Source organism: Podarcis filfolensis (genome assembly GCF_964270895.1).
Source record: "Podarcis filfolensis genome assembly, chromosome: 6".
Classification (NCBI taxonomy): Eukaryota; Metazoa; Chordata; class Lepidosauria; order Squamata; family Lacertidae; genus Podarcis; species Podarcis filfolensis.
In genome coordinates this window covers 93076680-93101632 of record NC_139609.1, presented here as the reverse complement: position 1 = coordinate 93101632, position 24953 = coordinate 93076680, and the positions used below count along the sequence as shown (strand labels likewise).

Sequence of the window (24953 nt, the reverse complement as noted above, 5' to 3'; positions counted from 1 at the left end):
TTTGGCCAGGTGTCTCGTTTTGAGCGTACGGTAGCTTCTTCCGACTTTCCTTTCTTGTGCCCTCTCTCAAAAGCTGAAATGAACATCCGCCTCACTCTGTTAGCACAGAGGCAGGAGAAGGGAAGCCAAATTAGCAGCCACTGCAACCAAAGCTTATGTCTATGGAATAAAATTCTATGGGCAATTCTTAGTCAAGACACCTCCGCACGCTTGCCAGACCACAACCCATAAGGAGTTCCTTTTGGGGTGGGGGTGACAATGAAACCAGTTTCAAAGCAGATCTTCTCCCAGAACCAGGCTGTATGGCAAGACGGCTCAGAAGAGGTGTTGCAAAGGAAAGGTGTGTGAGGGGGATGGATTCAGAGCAACAAAGCACACCGAATAAGAACCTCATGAGGACTACCTCCATTAGGAAGCGCTTGGCACTGGAAAGGGGGTAAAGGTCCGGCTTCGTTCACGTGCTTCGCCCTCCAACTTCCTGGTTGTCCGTTTGATGCCGTGCACCGAGCCTTTTAGGGTTTATCTCCACTACACATTTATAATAGTCATGACTCCTCCTCGCAAAGAAATCTGGGAATTGACATTTGTCAGGGGTGCTGAGAACTCTGCCTCGAGATTCCCTCGCCTGCCTTTGCGGGTAGCAACGTTGCTGGCCTCTGAGCAGCAGAGACCCTCCTGCCCTCTGCCGGCCCCCCACACAGGAAGATCTGGGGAGAGGTGGGGCCCATCTCCAAGTTGGGCTCTTGTGGGGGTGTCTGCGGGGGCGGGGGGGGAGGGTGCCGGCCCACTGGGTGCATGTCAGAAAGGAGAGCAAGCTCGCTGCAGAATGGAGCGAACGACCTGGCCAGCAGATGCAAACGCAGAAGGGTTAAGAAAAGAAGAATCTGCTGGCGTACGTGAGGTTGGGCACACAACGGCCACTGGGGGAAAGGCCCAGTGGGTCTCTGGCAAGGGGAAGGTTTTGCGCTCAAGGCATTTCAAGTGGGTGGAAGGAGCGGGGGAGGCCATGGCTGGCTTGGGCTTTTAGCACCCACTTCAATCCCAGGAGAGGCTTTTGAATCGGGACTTTGCATCATCACTCCCAGGCAGGGTAGGGCAGCAACTGTGAGCAAGAAAATGCAGAGAAGTGCAGGGAGACCACACAGCTTTTGGCAAAGGCAGATTGGCTTGCATCTCCTGCCCTTCGCTGCATCTATGCCTGCTCTCCCCACCCGCTTTTTTTGTATGTTCCATGTACAGTTGCGAAGGAACAGTCATACCTCGGGTTAAATAAGCATCAGGTTGAGCGTTTTCAGGTTACGCTCCGCGGCGACCCGGAAGTAACGGAATGCGTTACTTCCGGGTTTTGCGGCTCGCGCATGCACAGACACTCAAAATGATGTGGGTTGCGTTCGCCTCAGGATGCGAACGGGGCTCCGGAATGGATCCCGTTCGCATCCAGAGGTACCACTGTAATAAAAATTCCTAACAGAAAGATGAGGCTCTTCATGCACTGCTCCCAGCTAACAATTCTAAAACCCGGAAACTACAGCTAATCCAGAATGCGGCAGCTGGACTGGTGACTGGGAGCAGCCGCCGAAACCACATAACAACGGTCTTGGAAGACCTACACTGGCTCCCAGGACGTTTCTGAGCACAATTCAAAGTGTTGGTCCTGACCTTTCAAGCCCTAAATAGCCTCAGTCCAGTATATCTGAAGGAACATCTCCACCCCCATCGTTCTGCCCGGACACTGAGGTCCAGTGCCAAGGGTCTTCTAGCAGTTCCCTCCCTGCGAGAAGTGAGGTTACAGGAAACCAGGCAGAGGGCCTTCACGGTGGTGGCGCCCGCCCTGTGGAACGCCCTCCCATCAGATGTCAAGGAAATAAACAACTATCTGACTTTTAGAAGACATCTGAAGGCAGCCCTGTTTAGGGAAGCTTTTAATGTTTAATAGACTATTGTGTTTTAATATTCTGTTGGAAGCCGCCCAGAGTGGCTGGAAAAACCCAGCCAGTTTCACAGGGTATAAATAATAAATTATTATTATTATAACATCAAAGTCTCTCTTTAGAAATCAGGGCCAAATGACTATGCATAATTTGCAGATTTAGGTCCAGCAGGATTTCCTTCTAAAGAGGGCAGAGGTGAGAGCAAAACCACATTGGTTGCCTTTTTTTCGTTTTAAAAAATAAAATAGCCATCCAGCAGGCGAAAGGGAAAGCCACTTACAACAGCCAGGCGCTTTTGCTTCCTTGAATTGGTTTCATAGCATCTTTCTAGCCTGCCGGCACAGGAGGATCTTGGAATATCCATGGATGTGAACATTCATTCTCCCTTTCCAAGCAGTGGAACCACAAAGGCCGTTTAAATAAAATAAAATAAAATAGCATGTTCATTGTTGTCCTTTCCTTCTAAAACACCTTCACTTAAAGACACCAGGAACTCACTGCCGTAATTGGTTCGGGTGGGAGAGACTTTAAAAATAAAAAAATGAAGGTTTTTTGGTAGAGGGATGGGTAAGATACACAGAAAGGATTTGACATGATCTGAAAAGGCAGCCTGCCACGTCAAGCTTCTGTGTGCTGGGATTCCATAGCTGTTTTGTACATTTGCCAGTTGGAGAACAGACTAAATATGGCAAATATTGCAGCCAGCCTGCCAATCCGCTTCCAAGCTCCACCTTTTCTGTTTTGCAAAAATAAACATATTTTCCTCTCCTTCCCCCAACGTATTTCTATTCCTGCTGGAGTTGCTTGATATGGAGAAACAACTGTTGTGCATTCAGCTTGGTACTCGCTGCTGTTTCCATGGCATCCATAGAGTAAGGATTTTCTTCGGGAGGGGGGACTCCCTACCCCCCCAAAATAATAATCCAAAATGAGTGCAATATAAGATCCACTGCAAAATAGCATTTCCTGGTCATTAATTTTAGGGAAACTGCTGCAATTTTAAAATGCAGATATAAAGGGATCATTTTGATGGGCCACAATCTTCATGGCAAGCTGAAGCGTAAAAAGAGATAGGGGAATCTGAGGGTCATAGTCCTACTCCCCGCCCCCCAAACAGGATTCTCTATACATTGAATCATGGGCACACTGTACAGAAAATCCCCTTGCAGATACATTACAGCAATTGAAAGTTGCACAAGAGAACAGGAGACTCGGTACCAAGGCTCCACGCATAGCCAAGCAACCAGTTTCCAAGAGTTGCCAACCAAGGTGCTTCTAGGAAGTTCACAAACCAACATGACCCACAAACTGGTGTTGGGGTTGACGCTGCCTGAAATGTGGAGATTCCACTTTATCAGCATGGCTAAGTAGCTTAGCTGTCCTCCATGCATTTTCTTTTAAAAAACGAAACAGATCTATCTAAGACAGGGCAGTGGTCTACTGCTAGGAGAGCTGAGTTGGTAGAGCACGAGACTTTTAATCTCAGGGTTGTGGGTTTGAACCCCACATTGGATTAAAGATCCCAGTATTTCAGGGGGTTGGACTAGATGAACCCTGGTGATAAATCTACATAAATTCCATACCGCTTTGTGAGCAGTACGTTGGTCTGTCTCAAATCCACTCCCAGTAAAATCCATTGGGATACCCAGAGTTCTAGTGCTCTGGACAGAATCGTCAATCTGCTTTGTCTACCATGCATTTGATAAACTTCCCCCATGTCCCAGATTACATGTACCTTTTCATCATATTCTCCTGCCCTTTGTGCCACATTGGAGAAATGTTGGAGGGTATTACCGGTAAGTTGGATAGTGTTCTCAAAGCTACCAGCATGAGTTTGACCAAACTGCAGGAGGCAGTGGAAGACAGGAGTGCCTGGCGTGCTCTGGTCCATGGGGTCATGAAGAGTCGGACATGACTAAACAACTATTAAATTGGAAGCCCAGTTTCCTCTTAAGAGGAAAAGGCTCTCTCAGTTGTAGCTATCTGCCAGATCTCACTGACAGTTGCTACAAGGTGCTGCCTTTTAACAACTTGGGAATCGGGACCAAAGAACTCACTGGGAGCTACTCTCCATTACTTGCCAGGCTGGGCCTTGTTGCTTTGCTTTCATTGGTGGCTACACCTGATGTTGCGGCCAGGCCTTTGTCATACAATAGGGCTTTCTCTGCAGCAGACCCTCCCATTGGTGAAACTCCACAAAAGAGGCTGCCTCCAGCTCACTGGCAACTTGGAGAGATTTCCACATGTGCATTTGAAGGTCTGTGAACAGGCATGAATATTTCGGTGCTTGAACCACTTTACCTGCTTAATGTGATGTTTTAAGTACAGTGGTACCTTGGTTTTCAAACACCTTGGTTCCCAAATGCCAAAAACCTGGAAGTGTGGGTTTTTAAATGTTTTTCGGAAGCCAAACATGCAATGTGGCTGTCAGCTATTGTTTCCAGGGTGCCTGCACTAATCAGAAGCTGTGCCTTGGTTTTTAAACATTTTGGAAGTCAAATGGACTTCCAGAATGGATTAAGTTTGGCGCTTTTGTTTTTGCTATTTTGCATTTTTGAAGCTTTTTTCTGTTGTTCTCGTGACTGTGTGGAAGATAATTTTTATCATCTATAATACTGTCTTATTTGTTTTACAGTACTGTACATTATTGCTTTCATTTTATGGATCAATGGTCTCGTTAGATAGTAACATTCATGTTAAATTGCTGTTTTAGGGGTTGTTTTTAAAAGCCTGGAACGGATTAATCTGTTTTGCGTTATTTTCTATGGGAAAGCGTACCTTGGTTTTGGAATGGGCTTCCAGAACGAATTAAGTTTGAGAACCAAGGCACCACTGTAGACTGTTTCATCTTGTATGTTCACCTGGGGATCCTTTGGGATGAAGGGCAGTCTATAAATGTCTCTTAAACCCAAATCAATATCCCAGGAGATGTTGTTGTTAAGTGCCCAGTCAGAACTGACAGGGCTCAGTTACATGCAGCTCCATGGATTACCTAACTTTGCCCAGAGCACAGCTGGAATAATTTGTATGGGTCCTTTCCCAGAGATGTGCAAAAGTGCATCTGGAAGCTTTGCTTAAGGTTAAAAAAATTAAAATCCTTGCAGCTTCCCTCAAAATTCTTGCAGTTTCAGCTCAGGCAGAGGCTTCCAAAGCTCTTCAAATTTAGCCTGTCTCTCACCTTGAGAAAATGCACTTATCCCACTCAGCTAACTTGAAAATAGCTATCATGCAATGCAGGCATGTTCCTTTTTGAAACCATTTGCCCCAAATGTTGTGATGCATCTCAAGTTTTCATCTGCCTTTTGCACCACAGTCCTACAGAGCTGTGTAGGAAGCACATTTGATTCTGAAAGGTTGGGGACAATATTTTGTCCATTCCCCAGGCACGACTCATTTACCCATTCACCCAATACTTGAGTGAACACTGAAGTTCCCAAAATGCTTGTGTCTGAGAAGGTACATTTAAAACAGTACTTAAGACTTCCTCTGTCTGTTCTTTCACATTGTCATTTGCATTGCATTTACCACTCCTTTGAGTTTGGCATAGGGTCTTTTGATACTTGCTCTCATAAATCAGATTCATCTTATCAGTGTCAGGCAATCCAGACTTCTGGTGTCAAATACTATGGGGTGGGGGAAGGATGGCTCTCAGGTGAGCAACATTTCTTATAAGGCGAATCTTCAAATTAAGAATTCTACGGTTTTGTTTTCCACTAAAAGTCAGGGTGGGACGCGGGTAGCGCTGTGGGTTAAACCACAGAGCCTAGGACTTGTCGATCAGAAGGTCAGCAGTTCGAATCCCCGTGACGGGGTGAGCTTCCGTTGCTCGGTCCCTGCTCCTGCCAACCTAGCAGTTCGAACGCACGTCAGAGTGCAAGTAGATAAATAGGTACTGCTCTGGCGGGAAGGTAAACGGCGTTTCCTTGCACTGCTCTGGTTCGCCAGAAGCGGCTTCGTCATACTGGCCACATGACCCGGAAGCTGTACGCCGGCTCCCTCGGCCAATAAAGCAAGATGAGCGCCACAACCCAAGTCGGTCACTACTGGACCTAATGGTCAGGGGTCCCTTTACCTTTAAAAGTCAGGGTAGGCTTATGAAAAGTTGTTAAACAACATACTAAATGTGAAAGTGTCCACCCTCACTAAGAACTGAAGATTTCATTGGGTTTCATATACAGTGGTACCTCAGGTTACATATGCTTCAGGTTACAGACTCCGCTAACCCAGAAATAGTGCTTCAGGTTAAGAACTTTGCTTCAAGTTGAGAGCAGAAATCGTGCTCTGGCGGTGTGGCAGCAGCAGCAGCAGGCCTCATTAGCTAAAGTGGTGCTCCAGGTTAAGAACAGTTTCAGGTTAAGTACAGACCTCCAGAACGAACTAAGCACTCAACCCAAGGTACCACTGTAGTAACTTTACATTTTGGGAGTCCAAGAAGAAAGGGGAGTTGGAACTTGTTGTAAAACAATGCAGACTATAGACCACAACCTGCCTGAATACCACTGACTGATTGTTTTATGAAAAGTGCCTATTCACCCCAGTGAATAACACCCATCATTAATATTGGAGAAACCACATAGGGAGACTTCCTGTGGCAAACCTGCTCTCCTGAGCACTGGATAGTCTAGCACTACATTAGTGTGCTATGCTTCTTTTTAAATCGAAAATGGCCCAATTGGAAGGTTGGGTGGGGAGAGGCCACTTAACCCTTTCTCCTCCAGCTTTTGATCTACCCATCCCAACATCTTTCCAGCAAGAACAATTAGCAGGGCGATCTCTTGAACATTCCCCCAAACATTTCTCTCTCATACATGAACCAGATCCCTTATATCCACAGACCTGACCCACGTTTGCAGGAAAACCTTTGGTCAGAAAAGTGCTGGAACTCAGATGCATTTCTGCTGCTTTTAGGCAACCACAATACAGCATTAAGAAGCAAAGTGTGTGTGTGGTTGTGTCTTCGTTCCTTGGTGGAGCACTCAAGATAATCACCACCTCCATGTTCAAAGCAGCATAACGTACAGCCACCCCAGAACATGGAACATAACCCCAAATTTGTTGCCTGTTCTCCAAAATCAGTGTGGCAGGTAGGCCATAAAATCTTTTTGCATGGATCTGGCAGATGCCTGCCAAAGTAAATTCTCTAGATATTGAACCAACATCACCCACAGGGGAATTTTATTTTCCCCTATAGTTACTGTGACACAACTTCACCTCTTGGCTTTCCCACTCAATGCACAGCACAAACACTAGCCATATTCCTTAACCCAAAGGGACAAGACTCACAGAAGCACCACGACTGTCGCCGCCCATTAAGAGAGTTGGGTGCTGATGAGGCACTTGCCGCGTTGTTTTGAGTTTTCAATTTATGACATGGGAATAGGAACGATCTACATCACAGGGTTGTTTGAGTAGAGGAATCTGCCATATATATATATATATATATATATATATATATATATATATATATAAAATGTTGCAGTATGGAATCCTTCTGTCTAGTGTTCCAGCTACCCAGCCATGCTTCCTTCCTGGATATTCAATTGCATTCACTGTTTTCAGTTCCCCATGCTACAACAGACAGCATTCCAGTCCAATCGAGCATACTCAGTCCTCCTTGAGCTGTTTTGGAGTTGTCCCTCATTTCTTTTCCTAAAAAAAAAGAATTATTTTTTGCATTTCTGCAAACCTCTGCATTCCACGAACACACCAGTATGTAGGAACTGGCACTCAAGAGAAAGATTTTGTTGTCACTACATCTATATCAATGCAAGAGTCAGAACTGATCTGTCCAGTCTGAATCAGGAAAGATGTATCCTAACAGAGCTACAGTACTCTCTCGCAAAGTGCCATTTCCTTTCCAGAATTAAAGACACTCAGCCTATTCACACTGTTGTAATTACTTGAGGTCACTTGCTGCCATTCTCACATTTCTCGCACCTGTAAAAAAATAATAATCCTCAATTGACACAACTGGCCTTTATTACTTCTGGTGGAAGAGAGTTCCACAGGTCAAAAAAGGGTTTGTTGTGTGTGTGAAGCCTGCCACGATGTGAACGTGTGCCCTCTGAGTGTTGTGTGGAAAGAGGGAAAAGGGAAACCCAATTGCTCCTTTTAAGATTCTCCAAGGCCAGTTTCACGAAGTGCAGGTGTTACCAGGCAGAAACGAGAGAACTGCAAATAAAAGACAGTTGAGAAGGAGCTCAAGTCTTACTGGCTCTCCAACATCGGTGTGGGGTGGCGGCGACACAGAGGCCTCAACATCATTGCATATTGTGGCTTGATGAAAACATGATTTCGACAGGCACCCACGCCCATCTTTCGGAAGAGGCCGTGGCAAACAGGCTGTGGTCGTGACACAAGCTCCAATTTTGGCACCCAGCATCAAACAATATAAGCTTTTGAGATCATGGGGGGGGGGGGAGAAGAACAAAAGGAGGATGTCCCATCTTTGATGGAAGAAGACACAAAACCAGCTGCACATCTAGTGTGAGGAAGAGTCCACAAGGTGGCATTGCCCCAGGCAGATGCCCACTGGGACCTGGAATAGTTCAGGTGAGGGTTTCACTTTTGGAAACACTGCATGAACAGAACAAGAAGGGCAGCCATCTCACTCCCTGCAAGGAGTTTCTACCAAGGAAGCGTCTCTCCCTTTTTGTGTATACAGCTTCTCCCGTTACTGCAACGGTAGGATGGGAGAAACCAAATCTGGTGGGACGCCTCTCTCCTCAAGAGGAGACCGAGAGGAGATATGATGGCCATCTTCAAATATCTAATGAGCTGCCGCATGGAAGATGGAGAAAGCTGGTTTTCTCCTGCTCCTATGAGGACAGGACCCGAACCAACGGCTTCAAGTTACAAGGAGATTTTGACTAAACAGGAGGAAGAACTTTCTGGTGGCAACAGCTGTTCAACAGTGGAATGGACTCCTTCTGGGAGTCTTTAAGCAGTGGTTGGATGGCCACCTGCCCTAGTTGCTTTAGTTGAGGTTCTTGCATTGCAAAGGGTTGGACTAGATGGTCCTCAGGGTCCCTTCAAACTCTGCAATTCTGATTAAAAGGAACCACAGCCCTATCTGAGAGGTGTGTGTGACACCCTTGACCCTTAGGCTTCCTTATAGGTTGTTGCTAAGCAACCCAGCCTCTGAGACGGGCCACCCCATCCCATATCCCATAGTCCTATCTCACTCACTCAGCCTACTTCTGCTGTTGAATTGCTGGAGAGAGGAGATGCTCTGTCTTCCTCCAACAGGCACGACTGAGCTACTCCATTCTGTTCTAGCATGTACAGTGAGGAGAGACCAGCTGGATGAAACCAATGGTTCATCTGTTCTAGCTTTCTGCTTCCTCCATGCTTAATCAGATGCTTCTAGGAAGCTCACATGAAAGCAACAGCCTTCAGAGGCTCAAGGCCTCATCTTGGCATGACTGCTATGCCACAGAGTGCTGTGGCCCGGCAGAAAGGTTTCCTTCTCCAACCAAGTCTGCTCCATCCAAGGTGGAACCCCCATTTTCCACCTGCCAATCATTTCCTTCACCTTTCGAAAACCAGGTCTCAGTTCCAGAGCCTCACACCTCTCAGAATATGATGGGCTCCAACAAACATCTGCACCCCCGAAGGCCTCCTGAATCTTTGTAGGACGAACACGTAATCGTACTATGAATTCCCCTGTGCTGCTAACACATGGAACCCTCCTGTACACTTCTGGGATCTCAGGAAATTTGGGGGTTTACTTCCGGGTTGCTTCTGGGAAGGGCAAAATCATGATTTGCACCAGGGAGGTCTGCTTTCAGTGGAACTCCTCAACAACCCTACCTATCCCCCCTCCAAGAGCTCTGAGGTCAAGCCCTCCTCAGTTTTCCCACATCAGAGATGACAGAAGCCTTCCCGAGGTCTGGCCCCAGCTGGAATAAATGCAACTTGGGGGAGTAGAGAAAGCCTTTGAGTTGCACGGGACTCTGCTCTGGCTAAAAACCACCACCTACACCTGTACAATTCAGAATATTCTTGTGCTACACCCATATCAGTCTGACTGAAGCTTCCACCAGAACCATTTGAGATCTGCCACGGAAACAGCTCTTTTTTTTTTTAAACAGGGAAAACCGAACAAAACAGAAAAAAGACAGGAAGAACAATATTCAGAAGATGTGGATTTTGGCCTTTTTCTTTTCTTTCACCATGTTTCCCAGGATTCTCTTGCCCCCTCCCAACCCCCACCCCTCCCTGCACCAGTTGGCCGATTCCTTCCGTACTTTTAGTTCTTCTGCGTGGTCAGCTAGCTTGCCAACACGGATTCAGTAGTAAAAGCAGAGGCCTGAGTTTTGAGGTTCATGTGATGGCAGGTGTCACCTTTCTGGCAGAAGAAGACGGGGCAGGTTTGCACGGAGTGAACTTCCTAGTAAGTTGGACCAGCAGCTTGTTGTTCAGAACTGAGACGGTTTTACAGGATTTGGCCCAGAATGCCATTTCAGGTCCCTTGGTTCTGTAAGATCAAGTGGGAGGTCCATATATATATATATATATATTAAAAAACCCCAAAGTTAACACCTGCCGTATGAAAGGAGAACCGTCACTTCGTATTTTGCTTCTCTCCCCATCCTCCCCAGTGATGGTGGTGGTGGAAGGGGCTTAGGACTCAGAGGATGACCGAGAGACGCTCTGGAGCAGTGCTTTGTATACGGCCGAGTTCAGAAAACGGGGATAGGAGTCTCTATGCATGAGCGTGTAGATCTGTAGCTGTGCATCGTCGAAGGTGTGCGAGGATGGCTCCTGCATCTTGCGGTTGATGCCTTCGCGGACGCGGGAGTCCAGGCTGACCTGAGGGACAGGTGGGCGAGAGAAGCAACACACCTTTTAGGGGAAAGACGGGAAGCGAATCTGCTGGGGAGAAGGGCTGAGTGATGTCTAGTTTTCACCAGCTAAACATTGCGATATACAGTGGTACTTCTGGATGTGAACGGGATCCATTCTGGAGCCCCATTTGTATCCTGAGTAGAATGCAACCCGCACCTGCGGGTCGCGATTCACCGCTTCTGCACATGCGTGTGATGTCATTTTGAGCATCTGCGCATACGCGAGCGGTGAAACCCGGAAGTAACCCATTCCGTTACTTCCGGGTTGTCGCGGAGCGCAACCTGAAAACGCTCAACCTGAAGCGACTTTAACCCGAGGTATGACTGTACTGATTTTGTCTGCAATAAGGATGTCAACTACGTAGAAGCAAATGGGGTAATGTCCTGGAAACCGCTTCTACTTAGGGGTCTGTAAGCAACACATTTTTACTTATCTTTAACCAATTGTTATGACTGTTATTTTGTATTGCAGAGCAACAGGGGTGGCAGGAATCACAAGAAAAGGGATGGCCGTTTCTCCCCACATAGCGTTTTTTTACACAGCACACACATATGATTCGCAAAATATTGCCATGTCAAATATTACGAAACCGTTATCATGATGTGGACTTCAAACCGATTTTGGATGACGTATCGATACATCGCCCAGCCCTACTGGGGACTACAGGGGAAATGGAAACATCAGCCAGGGGGAGGGACGGAAGGAGCTGAGATAATAAAGTACATTATCAAATAACAGTTTTTAAGCATAGGTTGGGTAGCTATGATCTAGTTGAGATTCCTGCACTGTAGGGGGTGGGACTAGCTGACCCTTGGGACGGGACCCCTTCCAAGTCGATAATTCTAGCTGCAAAGGGACAGGTACCTCCTTGGGCGAAAGGATGGAGATGTAATCTTCGTAGATCATCCGAGCCTTCTCGTCGATGGCGTGCTTGTTGCACTCGCTTTTGAGTTCCTCGCAAGCCAGCCAGAAGAGCATGTTCTCCTCGCTGTACTCAGTCCGTAAGAATTCCCGGAACACGTTCCTGCCGGCTGGGTTCTTCATCAACTTGTCAAAAGACTGGGACCATCCCTTGACTTCCTCAGTCGTCGGCTTGGCGCTGAAGGGACAGCCCTCCCACCAGGCAGAGGCAAAGGCAGCGCAGGAGGAGCCGCAGGGAACAAGATGGGGGAGAAAAGGAGTTATTTCAGTCCCTTCAGCCTGCTCTCAAGAGTCTCCCCCAGTGTGCTTGCTCAGGGGGAGAGATTCTGTTTTGCATGCAGCAGGCCCCAGGCTGAATCCCTATCATCTCCAGGTAGGCAGGAAAGGCCCCCTGCCTGGAACCCTGGCCTACAATATGGAGCCAGGTACTGAGACTGCGGGTGGTGCTGTGGGTTAAACCACAGAGCCTAGGGCTTGCTGATCACAAGGTCGGCGGTTCGAATCCCCGCGACGGGGTGAGCTCCCCGTTGTTCGGTCCCTGCTCCTGCCAACCTAGCAGTTCGAAAGCACATCAAAGTGGAAGTAGATAAATAGGTACTGCTCCGGCGGGAAGGTAAACGGCGTTTCCGTGCACTGCTCTGGTTCGCCAGAAGCGGCTTAGTCATGCTGGCCACATGACCCGGAAGCTGTACGCCGGCTCCCTTGGCCAAGAAAGCGAGATGAGCGCTGCAACCCCAGAGTTGGCCACGACTGGACCTAATGGTCAGGGGTCCCCTTTACCCTTTCTGAGACTGCTGACAGGCAGTGTGGAGCAGTGGTTAAAGCGCTTGACTAGGGACTGGGAGGCCAGGGTTCAGTTCCCCACTTGGCCATGAAGCTTGCTGGGTGTTCCTGGGCCAGTCACTCACTCACTCACTCACTCGCAGCCTAGCCTACCTCACAGGGTTGTTGAGGGGATATAATGGGTTGGGGAGAGAACTGTTGGGTTATTCTGTTCCACCTTAAGGAACAGGCATGATTGTTGTGTGTCACATGTCTGTTTACACTCCAGCACAGCTTGCTGGGAACTTCCGTTTGTGTATAGCTTATGCTTTAGCTGTCTTGCTTTGGACATGAAGGAGATCAGAAATGTTTCCTTTTGTCCTGATGCACGCTGAATAAACTGCTTGTAAATAGGCTCACACAGTCTCTCCTGCCACTTCCCTGGTCCTAAATGGAGTAACTTTGCGCCCCTGAAGGACCAGGTGCGCAGACTGGGAGTCATTTTGGACTCACAGCTGTCCATGGAGGCGCAGGTCAATTCCGTGTCCAGGGCGGTTGTCTACCAGCTCCATCTGGCACGAAGCCTGAGACCCTCCCTGCCCGCAGACTGTCTCGCCAGAGTGGTGCATACTCTAGTTATCTCCCACTTGGACTACTGCAATGCGCTCCAATGCGCTTCAAAGGGCTACCTTTGAAGGTGACCCGGAAACTGCAACTAATCCAGAATGCAGCAGCTAGACTGGTGACTGGGGGCGGCCGCAGGGACCACATTACACCGGTCCTGAAAGATCTGAATTGCCTCCCAGTACATTTCTGAGCACAATTCGAAGTGTTGGTGCTGACCTTTAAAGACCTAAACGGCCTCGGTCCTGTATACCTGAAGGAGCATCTCCACCCCCATCGTTCAGCCCGGACACTGAGATCCAGCGCAGAGGGCCTTCTGGCGGTTCCCTCATTGCGAGAAGTGAGGTTATGGGGAACCAGACAGAGGGCCTTCTCGGTAGTGGCACCCACCCTGTGGAACACCCTCCCTTCAGATGTGAAGGAAATAAGCAGATATCCTATCTTTAAAAGACATCTTAAGGCAGCCCTCTTTAGGGAAGTTTTTAATATTTAATGCCGTATTGTTTTTAACACTCAATTGGGAGCCGCCCAGAGTGACTGGGGAAACTCAGCCAGATGGGCGGGTTATAAATAATAAATTAGTATATAATAATAATAATAATAATAATAATAATAATAATAATAATAATAATAATATCAGGGTTTCCCAAACATGGGTCTCCAGCTGTTTTTAGACTACAACTCCCATCATCCCTGACAACTGGCCCTGCTAGCTAGGGATGATGGGAGTTGTAGTCCAACAACAGCTGGAGACCCAAGTTTGGGAAACCCTTGGCAAAATGGACCAGGGGTCTAACTCAGTGTTAAGGTAGCTTCCTACGCTTTAACTACACTTCTGAAAAACGAACTTGCAGGACTGCACTGGACCCTGATTTATGGCAAGCTCACACATGGTCACTGACTTTCTGAAGATCCATTTATGGCTTTTTAATGTGCAAAAGGGGCAGAGATATTCCACACACACACACCACCCATGTCTCATGTGCTTCTTTGCTCTCTCTCTTTATGAATTTCATACTTCTTACTGGATTGCTATTTTAACTGCAAGACAAAGTCTTGAAAATTAAAATGGAAAGAACAAAGGATCTAGAAATCTCACCCTCTCTGGCCAGCTGAACTCTGGCCCTATCCCACCCTCCGACTCCGAACGTTGCTTTTTGGTTTCTGAGATTTCATCACGCACCCACCTTTGAGCTTATTAAGGACTAGAAACATGCTTTTTAAAAACAAAACAAAACATAGAATGTAGAACTCTTGATTATTATTAAAAAGTAAGTCTGCATACAAGACTTAACATCTATACATGCAGTTGTGCTTTAGCTTGATGTTTGGCAATTGTCCTAAAAAGATTCAATAAAATCTGTAATAAAAAAGAAGTTTGTCTTCCCTAACATAGAACCCCCCAGATGTTTGCAAGTACAGCTCACACCAGTCCCAGCTGTCACCACTGGGGAGCCAACACCACACTGGGGAAGCCTGTGTTCTAAGCTAATACCAATTTATTTGGGGAAAGGCTGTAGCTCAGCAGTACAGGATCAGCTTTGAATGCAGGGGTCTCCAGGCAGGGATAGTTGCTTCCAATATGTGTAGACAATATTAAGCTAGATGGATAAATTGGTGGTCTGAGTCAGGCACCTTCCTATGTTCCTTTGCTTCCAGAGGGCCAAGTCAAGCACTTTAAAAACCCACTTTCGGGGGGAAATCCCATCAATAAAAGAATGGCAAATCAGATTTTGTGAATCTATATATATATTTGGCAAGATTCACAGTATTCTTAAGGGGACAATCGGCCCAAAAATTAGTAAAAGAATGGGATTGTGTTAAAGAATATATGAAAAAACATTGTTCTGGAGTAAGCATATTGGTATGTAATGAATGAAACTTTGCAGGGTTAAAGAAATTGAAAAATGGTGCAAGAGGTATAAAGATAGAGGTAATCTACACTAGACACAACAATACAGAAAGATTAAAAACTATGAGGTCTCAGAACAAAGGAAGGAAGTCAATATGTGTATACGTATGTGACGATTAGTATGATGATATGGTTTTCTTAGAGGGACACGGGTGGCGCTGTGGGTTAAACCACAGAGCCTGGGACTTGCCAATCAAAAGGTCGGCGGTTCAAATTCCCGTGACAGGGTGAGCTCCCGTTGCTCGGTCCCTGCTCCTGCCAACCTAGTAGTTCGAAAGCACGTCAAAGTGCAAGTAGATAAATAGGTATCTCTCCGGCGGGAAGGTAAACGGCATGTCTGTGCGCTGCTCTGGTTCGCCAGAAGCGGCTTAGTCATGCTGGCCACATGGCCCGGAAGCTGTACGCCGGCTCCCTCGGCCAATAAAGCGAGATGAGCGCTGCAACCCCAGAGTCGTCCACGACTGGACCTAATGGTCAGGGGTCCCTTCACCTTTACCTATGGTTTTCTTTGTAGGTGTGATTTTTCTTTTTCTTTTCTTTTTTTATCTTTCTTTTTTGTTTTGCTCTGTCTTGTTCTGCTTTGTTTTGGACTTTATGTTTGTAATCTATTTTTAAAACTAATAAAAATGAAACAAAAACCCACTTTCAGCCCATGCATGATAGGTCAGTCGTTAAGAGCATGAGACTCTTAAACTCAGGGTCGTGAGTTCCAAGCCCCATGTTGGGCAGGGAGATTCCTGCATCAAAGGGGGTTGGACTAGATGACCCTCATGGTCCCTTCCAACTCTACGGTTCTATGATGTCAGTGTACTTAACTCTCCCACTGAAAGTGATCAAACTTGGAAGGCACTTCATCACTTTAGCTGGGTCATGCACTTTTTGTGTAGAGATTTACCTCCGCTCCCCACAGCTCCAAAGGAGCCCGGAGGAAACCTATCAACGGATAAAAACCAGTCGCTAAGAAAAAGCCACTAAAATGCATCCGTAAAAACCAGTGAACAGTGCCACAGCCATTAAAAACCCTATAAAAACCAGAAAAGAACAACAGGACATTGGTGGAATCTCAGAAAACTAAAGTTAACTCCCCAAATATTTGCCAGGGAACGGTGGTTCTTTCGTATCTCCAGAAAAACAAACAAGCCGAAAGACAGACCTGTTGAACTTGCTCATCTGGGGAGTAAATTGTTTTGGGGAGGGTGCCACCACCAAAAAGGCCCTGCCCGTTGTCCTGGCAATTCCTCAGCATGGCTCACTATGGACAGGTTGAAGGTGAAAATTCTGAGTGCACAAGAGCTGCCACCACGGCAAAGAGTGAACTCACCAGGCTTCACAGTTTGGAATGGGCTCCAGTTTGGTGTCTCGCGATGCCCTCCACGCCCGCTCACGATCTTCATTCCTAGTATCAAAATGAAAAGATTGCAAATAGGGCAGGGTGTGTACAGCATCAAGAATGAAGTTATGGAGAAGCTTCAAACATATGCACATGCTTCCCACCAGCCGTCCTTATGAATGAATTTTATTATTTCGGTCACAGACCAGTTCCAGCCCACGTACAATATCAAAGAAGTCATAAAACACAATAGGGATACATTTGAATTTGCAATTAGGTATAACAGGGACAATACAGATATAGCAACAGTTAAAAATATATATAAATTAAAACTTAGTCCCTAACATATAACCTAAAATTATCATTTAAAACTGTAACCGTTATGATAGCACAGCTTGTTCCCCAAGTTTTATGCCAATTGCACAGAATTTGGCTGCCCTTAACGTGATCTCAGGATCCTTGTTTTCTACCAGGGATTTTAGACATTGAAGTTTGGATTCATTTGGAGATTTTTGCATAGCAGGGGTGATAAATACTGAGTGTATATCCCCGTAGAAATGGCAGTGTAACAAGGCACACCCTACCTTATGAGTAAAGTTCAAACTACATGTTAATCAGAGTTGATTCTATGCATTGCCTCCTCCCCAAAACCCAAACCCAACTGGGAAAAGCTGCTTAACTCCTTTCCACTCCCCCCCCCAACAAGTGTAAAAGCACCCAGGGGAGGTCCGTTTTGAGCTGAAAAATGACGAGGGAGAGATTGATTAAGCACCTTGCACCCTTCTGCACAGATGCAGCTGTGTTTTGAAAACGGAGCAGAGAGAGAGAGAGAAAAGAATGGATAAACTCCACATCAGAGGCAGACTGAGACTCAAGAGCTTATATATAGGAAACTTAGGGAAGGAAATGTGCAGCTGTCTTTACCAAAGCTGGCCAGTAGAGGTCAGTGTTCTCTCACAGTTAAAGCAGGCAATGGTTTCACTAGCAAATATAAGAAGTTCGAAGGCTGCTTCAGGGAGTGAAACTTTTTACCACTATGTTGGCTTGGAGGTGATGCCCACAGCCAAAGGAAGACAAGCATGAACCGTAACTGTTAGAAGTCGCTGGATGAGACAAGTGTCTGAAATCTTGGAGTGCAGCTGCCAGTCAGTGTGGACAATACTGAGCTGGGTGGACCAACAGTCCAGATTCCTATTTTTCATTATACTTATTGTTGTTTAGTCGTTTAGTCATGTCCGACTCTCCTTGTGCCCTCCATCTTTCCCAATACGGACTATACGGACCTTTGTTGGCAAGGTGATGTCTCTGCTTTTTAAGATGCTGTCTAGGTTTGTCATATCCCAAGCTTATTCCAAAAGAGCCCCTTTTCCTGCTGTCCAGTCCTAATCTCAGCTGTTCCCCTGCCTGGGCAGCTATGTACAAGGCAGGATTTTCAAAAGCAGGGGCAGGAAAACTTTCAATTGCCAAAATTCCCTCTTCTACCTACAAAATGAGCCCTGCTCTCTTCTGCATCAACTCCAGTGTTAAAAGTCTCAGTACAATTCTCTCTGTGCTGACCAGGGAACAGCTGAGAGTGGGGCTGCACTGCAGAAAAAGGGACTCTTTTGGAAGAAGCATGGGGTACGAAGTTAATGAACAATTGACTGGACCAACCCCTGCTGCTTGGCTGATCGGGGGGGGGGGGTATGCTGTGGGGCATGTGAGACTAGGCAGTGGGCTAGAAGCAGCCTAGGGAGCACAGGTTGAACAAGAAATAGAGGGGGGAAAGTATGTTCTTTGGAGTTAATGCATAGTGACTGGAGTATGTGCATATTGCCCAGACAATGTACACGACACAGCTGCTATTATGCACATTCCCCAAGGCCTGTTTGGGGATTGTGCATAATGACCAGGAAATCCACATAATATACTCTTCATGGACAGATTCTGTGCACCTTCTCCATGAGGCTCAGCGAATGTGCATAATGGCCGGGTGTTAATGCACATTGAGTTGGAATGCGGGTGGCGCTGTGGGTTAAACCACAGAGCCTAGGACTTGCCAATCAGAAGGTCGGCGGTTCGAATCCCCGCGATCAGGTGAGCTCCCGTTGCTCGGTTCCTGCTCCTGCCAACCTAGCAGTTCAAAAGCACGTCAAAGTGCAAGTAGATAAATAGGTACCGCTCCGGCGGGAAGGTAAACGGCGTTTCCGTGCGCTGCTCTGGTTCGCCAGAAGCGGCTTAGTCATTCTGGCCACATGACCCGGAAGCTGTACGCCTGCTCCCTCGGCCAGTAAAGCGAGATGAGCGCCGCAACCCCAGAGTCGGCCATGACTGGACCTAATGGTCAGGGGTCCCTTTACCTTTACTGCACATTAGCAGCTCAGCTTACATTCTCCTCATCACACACAAAAACATCTGCTGCCTGATTAATCTGAGCATCTTTCTAGACAGTCTACTTTTATATAAAAAAACCACACTCTAGACATTTCGCCTATTAAAGTTTGCACCCTTGATTCAAACATAAAAGATCAATGTTGGCAGCCTCCTCTGTGCCCGAGGCAAGCGACTGTAGGCCCGAGTTGCTTCAACTTCCTTTTTTTAAAGAAAAAGAACTTTCACTCGAAGCCCCACAGGAACAGCAGTTCCGGTGTGCAAATTTCATCTTTTTCTCACCCGCCCCCCCTTCTGCCCGGGGTCTGAGAGCATCAACTATACAGGAAAAGAATTAACACAAAGATGTGCCACTGTCAAAGGAAGCCACCCTGAGTCCAAATGTGACCGCAGGCTTATCTTGCTGGGACTTGGGGGAAAGGCAGACAGAGTGGCAGATCCTCGTCCGACTGCAGTGGCTACCAATTAGTTTCCAGGCCCAATTCAAAGTGGTGGTTTTGACCTATAAACCTTAAACGGCTCACGACCGCAATACCTCAAGGACTGCCTCTTTCTATATCAACCTACCCGGACCCTGAGATCATCTTCTGAGGCCCTCCTTCGTGTGCCCCCTCCTCAATAGGTCAGGAAAGTGGCAACACGTGAACAGGGCCTTCTCTGCAGTGGCTCCCCGTCTGTGGAATGCTCTCCCCAGGGAAATTTGCCGGGCACCTTCATTATACACCTTTAGGCACCAGGCAAAAAAAGTTCCTTTTTAACCAGGCCTTTGGTTGATCTGTTTTACATCCTATACCCTTTTAAAATGTGGTTCTTTTCTGGGGTGTGTGCGTGCTATTGAGTTGTTTTTATTCTGATTATATACTGTATGTTGTTATTTTTTATGTGAACTGCCCTGAGACCTCCGGGTATAGGGCAGTATATAAACTCAATCTATCAATCAAAATAATAATAATTTAGCCTGGAGGCGAAGGGCTTTGTTGCAGCAATGGCTGAGAAGGTCCCAAGTTCCATTTCCAGTATTTCCAGTTAGGGCTTGGAATGTTCCCAGTCTGAAACCGTGGAGAGTGGCTGCCAATCTGTGCAGGAAACTCTGAGTTATGTGGACCAACCGTCTAACTCTGTGTAAGGAAGTGTTCTCTGTTCCTAGCCTAAGATGTGGTGAACAGGTCTTTCTCTGCATCCCACTCAAAATGGGAGTGTGGTCAGTGGTGGCTGGAGACAGGGTCTTCTCTGTGTTGTTGTTGTTGTTTAGTTGTGTCCGACTCTTCGTGACCCCATGGACCAGAGCACGCCAGGCCCTCCTGTCTTCCACGGCCTCCCACAGTTTGGTCAAACTCATGCTGATAGCTCTGAGTCCAGCCATTTCGTCCTCAAAAGACCCTGATGTTGGGAAAGATGGAGGGCACAAGGAGAAGCGGAAGACAGAGGACGAGGTGGTTGGACAGTGTTCTCGAAGAGAAGACTCGTTGGAAAAGACCCTGATGTTGGGAAAGATTGAGGGCACAAGGAGAAGGGGACAACAGAGGACGAGATAGTTGGACAGTGTTCTCAAAGCTACCAGCATGAGTTTGACCAAACTGCAGGAGGCAGTGGAAGACAGGAGTGCCTGGAGTGCTCTGGTCCATGGGGTCACAAAGAGTCGGACATGACTAAACGACTAAACAACAACAACAACAACAACAACAACAACAACAACAATTACTTCCCTTGATCTGGACACTAAACTTCTGTTAATGCAGCCTAGAATAATAATAATAATAATAATAATAATAATAATAATAATAATAATAATAATAAAAAAAATAAAAATAAAAATATTTTTTTTTTATTTATATCCCGCCCTCCTGCTGCATTACACTGCATGGGGGCCAAATACAGTCCTCCAGGCCATGGGTATAGCCAGGATTTTTGCTGAGGGGGTGCAGGACCTTGGGGGGGGGACAGAACTGAGCCATCTGTGACTTGATTGGTATTTTTATTAATTTACTTGATCTACAGAGGGCAGTAGCCCCCCGGCTACGCCCATGCTCCAGGCTTTTCTACTGGGCCCTTGGGCTTTTCTGCAAGCCACACTCCTCTCCCCAGGCCACACACTTCACCAGCCCTGCTTTGCACCCTTCCTCGAGTGTTTTCACCTGGCTGGAATGTGCCCCTGAACTCTGAGAACACCTCTTGCTCACCTGGAACAGGGGACAGAAGTGTGCAAATGTCTGTAGGAAGTAGCCAGCTACAGAAAGGTAAATTTCACATTTGTCGCTTTGCTCACCCCCCCTTTTGCTTCTGGCCCTGCCCATTATTGGCGTGCGGCCCCCAGAAGACTGCACGGAAGGGAATGAGGCCCTTGTATCGCATGTGAATCCAAGAACGACAAGCGCAACGCAAACGGGAGACAGGGCTCAGTGGCAGACTAGGGAAATAGCAGCATTTCCTAGAACAGATTGTGGGAAAATTCAGCCGTGCAGTATATCCTAAATCCGAAACACAAACACGTATCCGAACCCAAACAAAACTGAACATCCGAAGCTTCCGAGGGCCTCCGCACTCTGCGAGGCACAAATACCAGACCATCTGCTCAAGATGGTGTTTACACTTGCTTTGTTAAATACTCCTCCAATTAGCCACCAGCTATAAACAAAGCTTAAGCACACGGCTCCTCCGAAACGCGGCAGCTGAACATCAGGCAGCAGCAGGAGAGGGAACCTCCAAAACTTGCCTGTAAGAAGAGACCAGTGGCCCATTTAGACCAGCAACCTGTTCTCACAGTGGCCAGTCAGATGCCTGTGAGGAACCCCTAAGTAGGATTTGAACTCGAGATTTGAACCCCTCCTGTGGTTTCTAGCAGCTGCTTATCAAAAGCATTCCTGCGTCAGACCATGGAGGCAGAACAGAGCCACCACCACAGTGATCAATATCCCTCCCCTCTACGAATTTGTCTAATCTTCTTCTAAAGCCATCCAGCTTGGTGGCCATCACCACCTTCTGCAGTGGCAGGGAGTTCCACAGTGTAACTGTGATGAAGAACTTTCTTTCCTCTCTCCTGAACCTTTCAACGTGCACCTTCACTGGATCTCCCCGAGTTCTAGCATTCTAGAGGAGTTAACCTTTCGTATTTTGCTTTTCGAGAGTACTCTGCATTAGACTGCATTGACACGGTTCTAAGTATCCAAGCAGGTTTGCTAGGAAAGACATTTGAAAAATATAATTTCCAATAATATAAGAATGCATTCTGAAGGGTGCAAAAAAATATTATTTGCTTTTTTGCTGCGTGTTTGGGTTGTTAAAAGCAGTGGGGCGTCACTGCTGGAACAGAAAGTCACTGCATGACTTGACAAAATACGATGGGTTCAGTTAAAAGCCGTCTTTGAAGAAGCTTTTAAAAATATGCTGTATGGGATGTTAAATGTTTATTTTTTCCCCTGTTGTGTTTTAGAATGTATTAATGTGTAAGTTCTTCAGTGTAAGATCTGTTGGGTGGCAAGTGACTAATAAGTCAAATAAATGAATAGTGTTATGAGGGAGAAAAGGACTTCTCTATCCACCTTCTCTGTGCCATGAATTATTTCATAAACTGTTATCGATCTTACTCACCTTTTCCCTTAACGAAAAAAGGCGTAATGGCATAATAACCTATCGGCTTCCTCTTCCATAGTTTCAAACCAAAATTAGCTGACCCTGCCCATTGTTGGTTTGGTCACCACCTATGATTAGACTCCTGCTAACCACAGTGGGAGGCGGGTGGCACTGTGGGTTAAACCGCAGAGCCTAGGACTTGCCGATCAGGTCGGTGGTTCGAATCCCCGCGACGGGGTGAACTCCCGTTGCTCGGTCCCTGCTCCTGCCAACCTAGCAGTTCGAAAGCACGTCAAAGTGCAAGTAGATAAATAGGTACCTCTCCGGCGGGAAGGTAAACGGTGTTTCCGTGCGCTGCTCTGGTTCGCCAGAAGCGGCTTAGTCATGCTGGCCACATGGCTCCCTTGGCCAATAAAGCGAGATGAGTGCCGCAACCCCGGAGTCGCCCACGTCTGGACCTAATGGTCAGGGGTCCCTTTACCTTTAACCGCAGTGGGCACCAGCCTCCACCGGCCCAGGCCCTATGACACAGGTACAGGTAGGCAGCGTCCAACCCCCAACCCGCCCCAGCTCGTTCCACGTACCATGAGCAGCTGCAGCAGCAGCACCAGCAGAAGCAGCAGGGGTTGTTGCGTCGGTGGTTGCTGGCGCGTCGCAGTACTGTCGGAGAGGTCTCATGCTGGGACATTGGAAGGGGTCTCCCCGCGTACTCTGGCTCTGGGTACTAGAGAAGGAAGCAGAAGGAGGAGCGTGAGACGTCACATGGAACAAGCCTGTTTTCTCCTGCTCCTGAGGGTAGGGTTTGAACCAGCAGATTCAAGTTACAAGATTCCGACTCCACATCGAAAAGAACCTTCTGGCAGTAAGAGCCATTCAAAGGTGGAACGGACTCTCTAATCTACTGGGAAGGGTTGCGGGAGCCCCCAGAGCTGATTTGGGGAGGGGGGGATTTGTGGGGTAAACATGGGGATAGGATAAGGAGGGGAAGTGCCACTGCGCAAGAAGAAATTCTCCCGCTCCCACAGGTCATATTCACACCGTATGTTTAAAGCGCTTTGCAGGAAGCCACAACTGTTTAAAGCGGCTTGAAGTTTAAATACTGCTTTAAATGTATTCTTAGGGCCTGATTGTCATAGACGGTATGAGCCTAGATGAATCACTGGTCTGACTCCTGTAAATCTAGGTGGTAACAAATTCCTGCCAAAACTTCACCAGAGCTGAATAGATTGGTATGTATGATAGCACTTATATTCCACCTCTGGGGCTTTCTAAACTTACCATTCATAGTGGCACAACCGCTGTTTGATCCAATGTTTTTGAGTGTGAATTTGTAGCTGACTGCCTGCACATTTGAGCACATGTTACTGCTATTAGAGGGCAAAGGGTTTTCCTTTCTACGGTAATGACGGGTTGTGCCCAAATTGGAGAAAATAAATAAATCTGTGGCTGTAGTCACATCACATCCCTTAGGTACCTTTGTGTTCCTTCAGTCAGCAGAAGCCAAGAGTTTTTAACATGCACATGGAGAGAGCCCTTCTGCGGCTTTTCAAAATTTTATTCAGTGCCGAGTATTCTGGAATTCTAATCTTGTGGGAGCACAGGAGATTAGAAGAGGAACTATGTGTTTGCCTGAGCTACGACGAACCTGGCTATTGTGATGAAATGTTGTCTGCTGCTAATGTTTGCTGTCACGGGCAGCACTCTGACTCAGGACCCGAAGCTTGATCTACAGCATCTCTCCTCTGAATTGAGCCACAAACTCACAGCTCAGAGGGAAAGTGGTAGGAAACACATGCCTTCCAAACCACATCCACCAACCCCAACCCCCACTCTACACAGGAAGTGGGACAATACTTGTACATATGCCATAAAAAATACTGAGCATCCATTCCTGTTCTTTCACAAAAGTCAGATTTTTTTTAATGGCAGAAGAAAAAGCTCCCCCTGGTTATACTATTCTGGAGTACTAGCTGAATAATGACGTCACGTGGCAACATGCTAAACATTTCCCCCAAAACCGAGTCAGTGGCATGAATGCTCCCACTCAAATAAAGTTATGACGTCAAGGTGCTACGTAGCCAATCAGATTTGCCTGTGTTCTGATGTCACCCGAGACCGTGTGGCCAATTCAGGAAGCGATGTCTCACTCTTGACTAGTTTTCACCCCCTTTCGATGGGGTGAAAGAAACCTCTAGAAGGGCAGCCCTTCCCAAGGTTGTCGGATTAACCCCAAGCCTGACCTTCCTGTAAGACAAAACCAGCAGCTCACCTGCTTCCCCACTTCATAAACCGCCGGCATGGGCAGTTCTGCTCTGCCGTTCTGGCCCACCGTGGCTGTTTTTTCTGGCCAAGGGCTGGCCACACGTCCCGCTGACACTTGCCCTTCCTAGGGCCCCTGCGGTTTATGGGATGGCACCTGTCGGAAGAGAAAGGCAACACCCCATCAGTGTCATCACAATGCAGTTTCTTTGTTGAGTTGAACCTTGCATATCAGAAAAGGAAGTAGCATATTATCGTTTTTTAGTATCTCAACTTATCTCTAATGCCTGGGGTTTTTTAATTTTAAAACCACAACACACACACACACATTGAACCTCTGAAGCAAAGAGACTGATGATCCTGCTCATCACATGTAAAGAAGAGAAGAGAAGAGAGAAAAAGAAAAGGTGCTAACATGTTGTCT

At 47.0% G+C, this 24953-nt stretch overlaps 1 protein-coding gene across 3 annotated transcripts in view; it reads right to left on the bottom strand.

Moving 5' to 3' along the window:
* Positions 1 to 7892: 7892 nt before the first annotated feature.
* The window catches only part of RGS19 (regulator of G protein signaling 19), a 55686-nt gene continuing 38625 nt past the window's right edge, over positions 7893 to 24953 (bottom strand). For all 3 annotated transcript variants that reach the window (XM_083619214.1, XM_083619213.1, XM_083619215.1), the window contains exons 2-6: positions 24540 to 24686; positions 22855 to 22994; positions 16322 to 16396; positions 11646 to 11880; positions 7893 to 10745 (exon numbers count right to left, since the gene is read on the bottom strand). In XM_083619214.1, the coding sequence (XP_083475340.1) occupies positions 10557 to 10745; positions 11646 to 11880; positions 16322 to 16396; positions 22855 to 22994; positions 24540 to 24569 (669 nt within the window). In that variant the 5' untranslated portion in view covers positions 24570 to 24686 and the 3' untranslated portion in view covers positions 7893 to 10556. The remainder of the gene's footprint in view (positions 10746 to 11645; positions 11881 to 16321; positions 16397 to 22854; positions 22995 to 24539; positions 24687 to 24953) is intronic.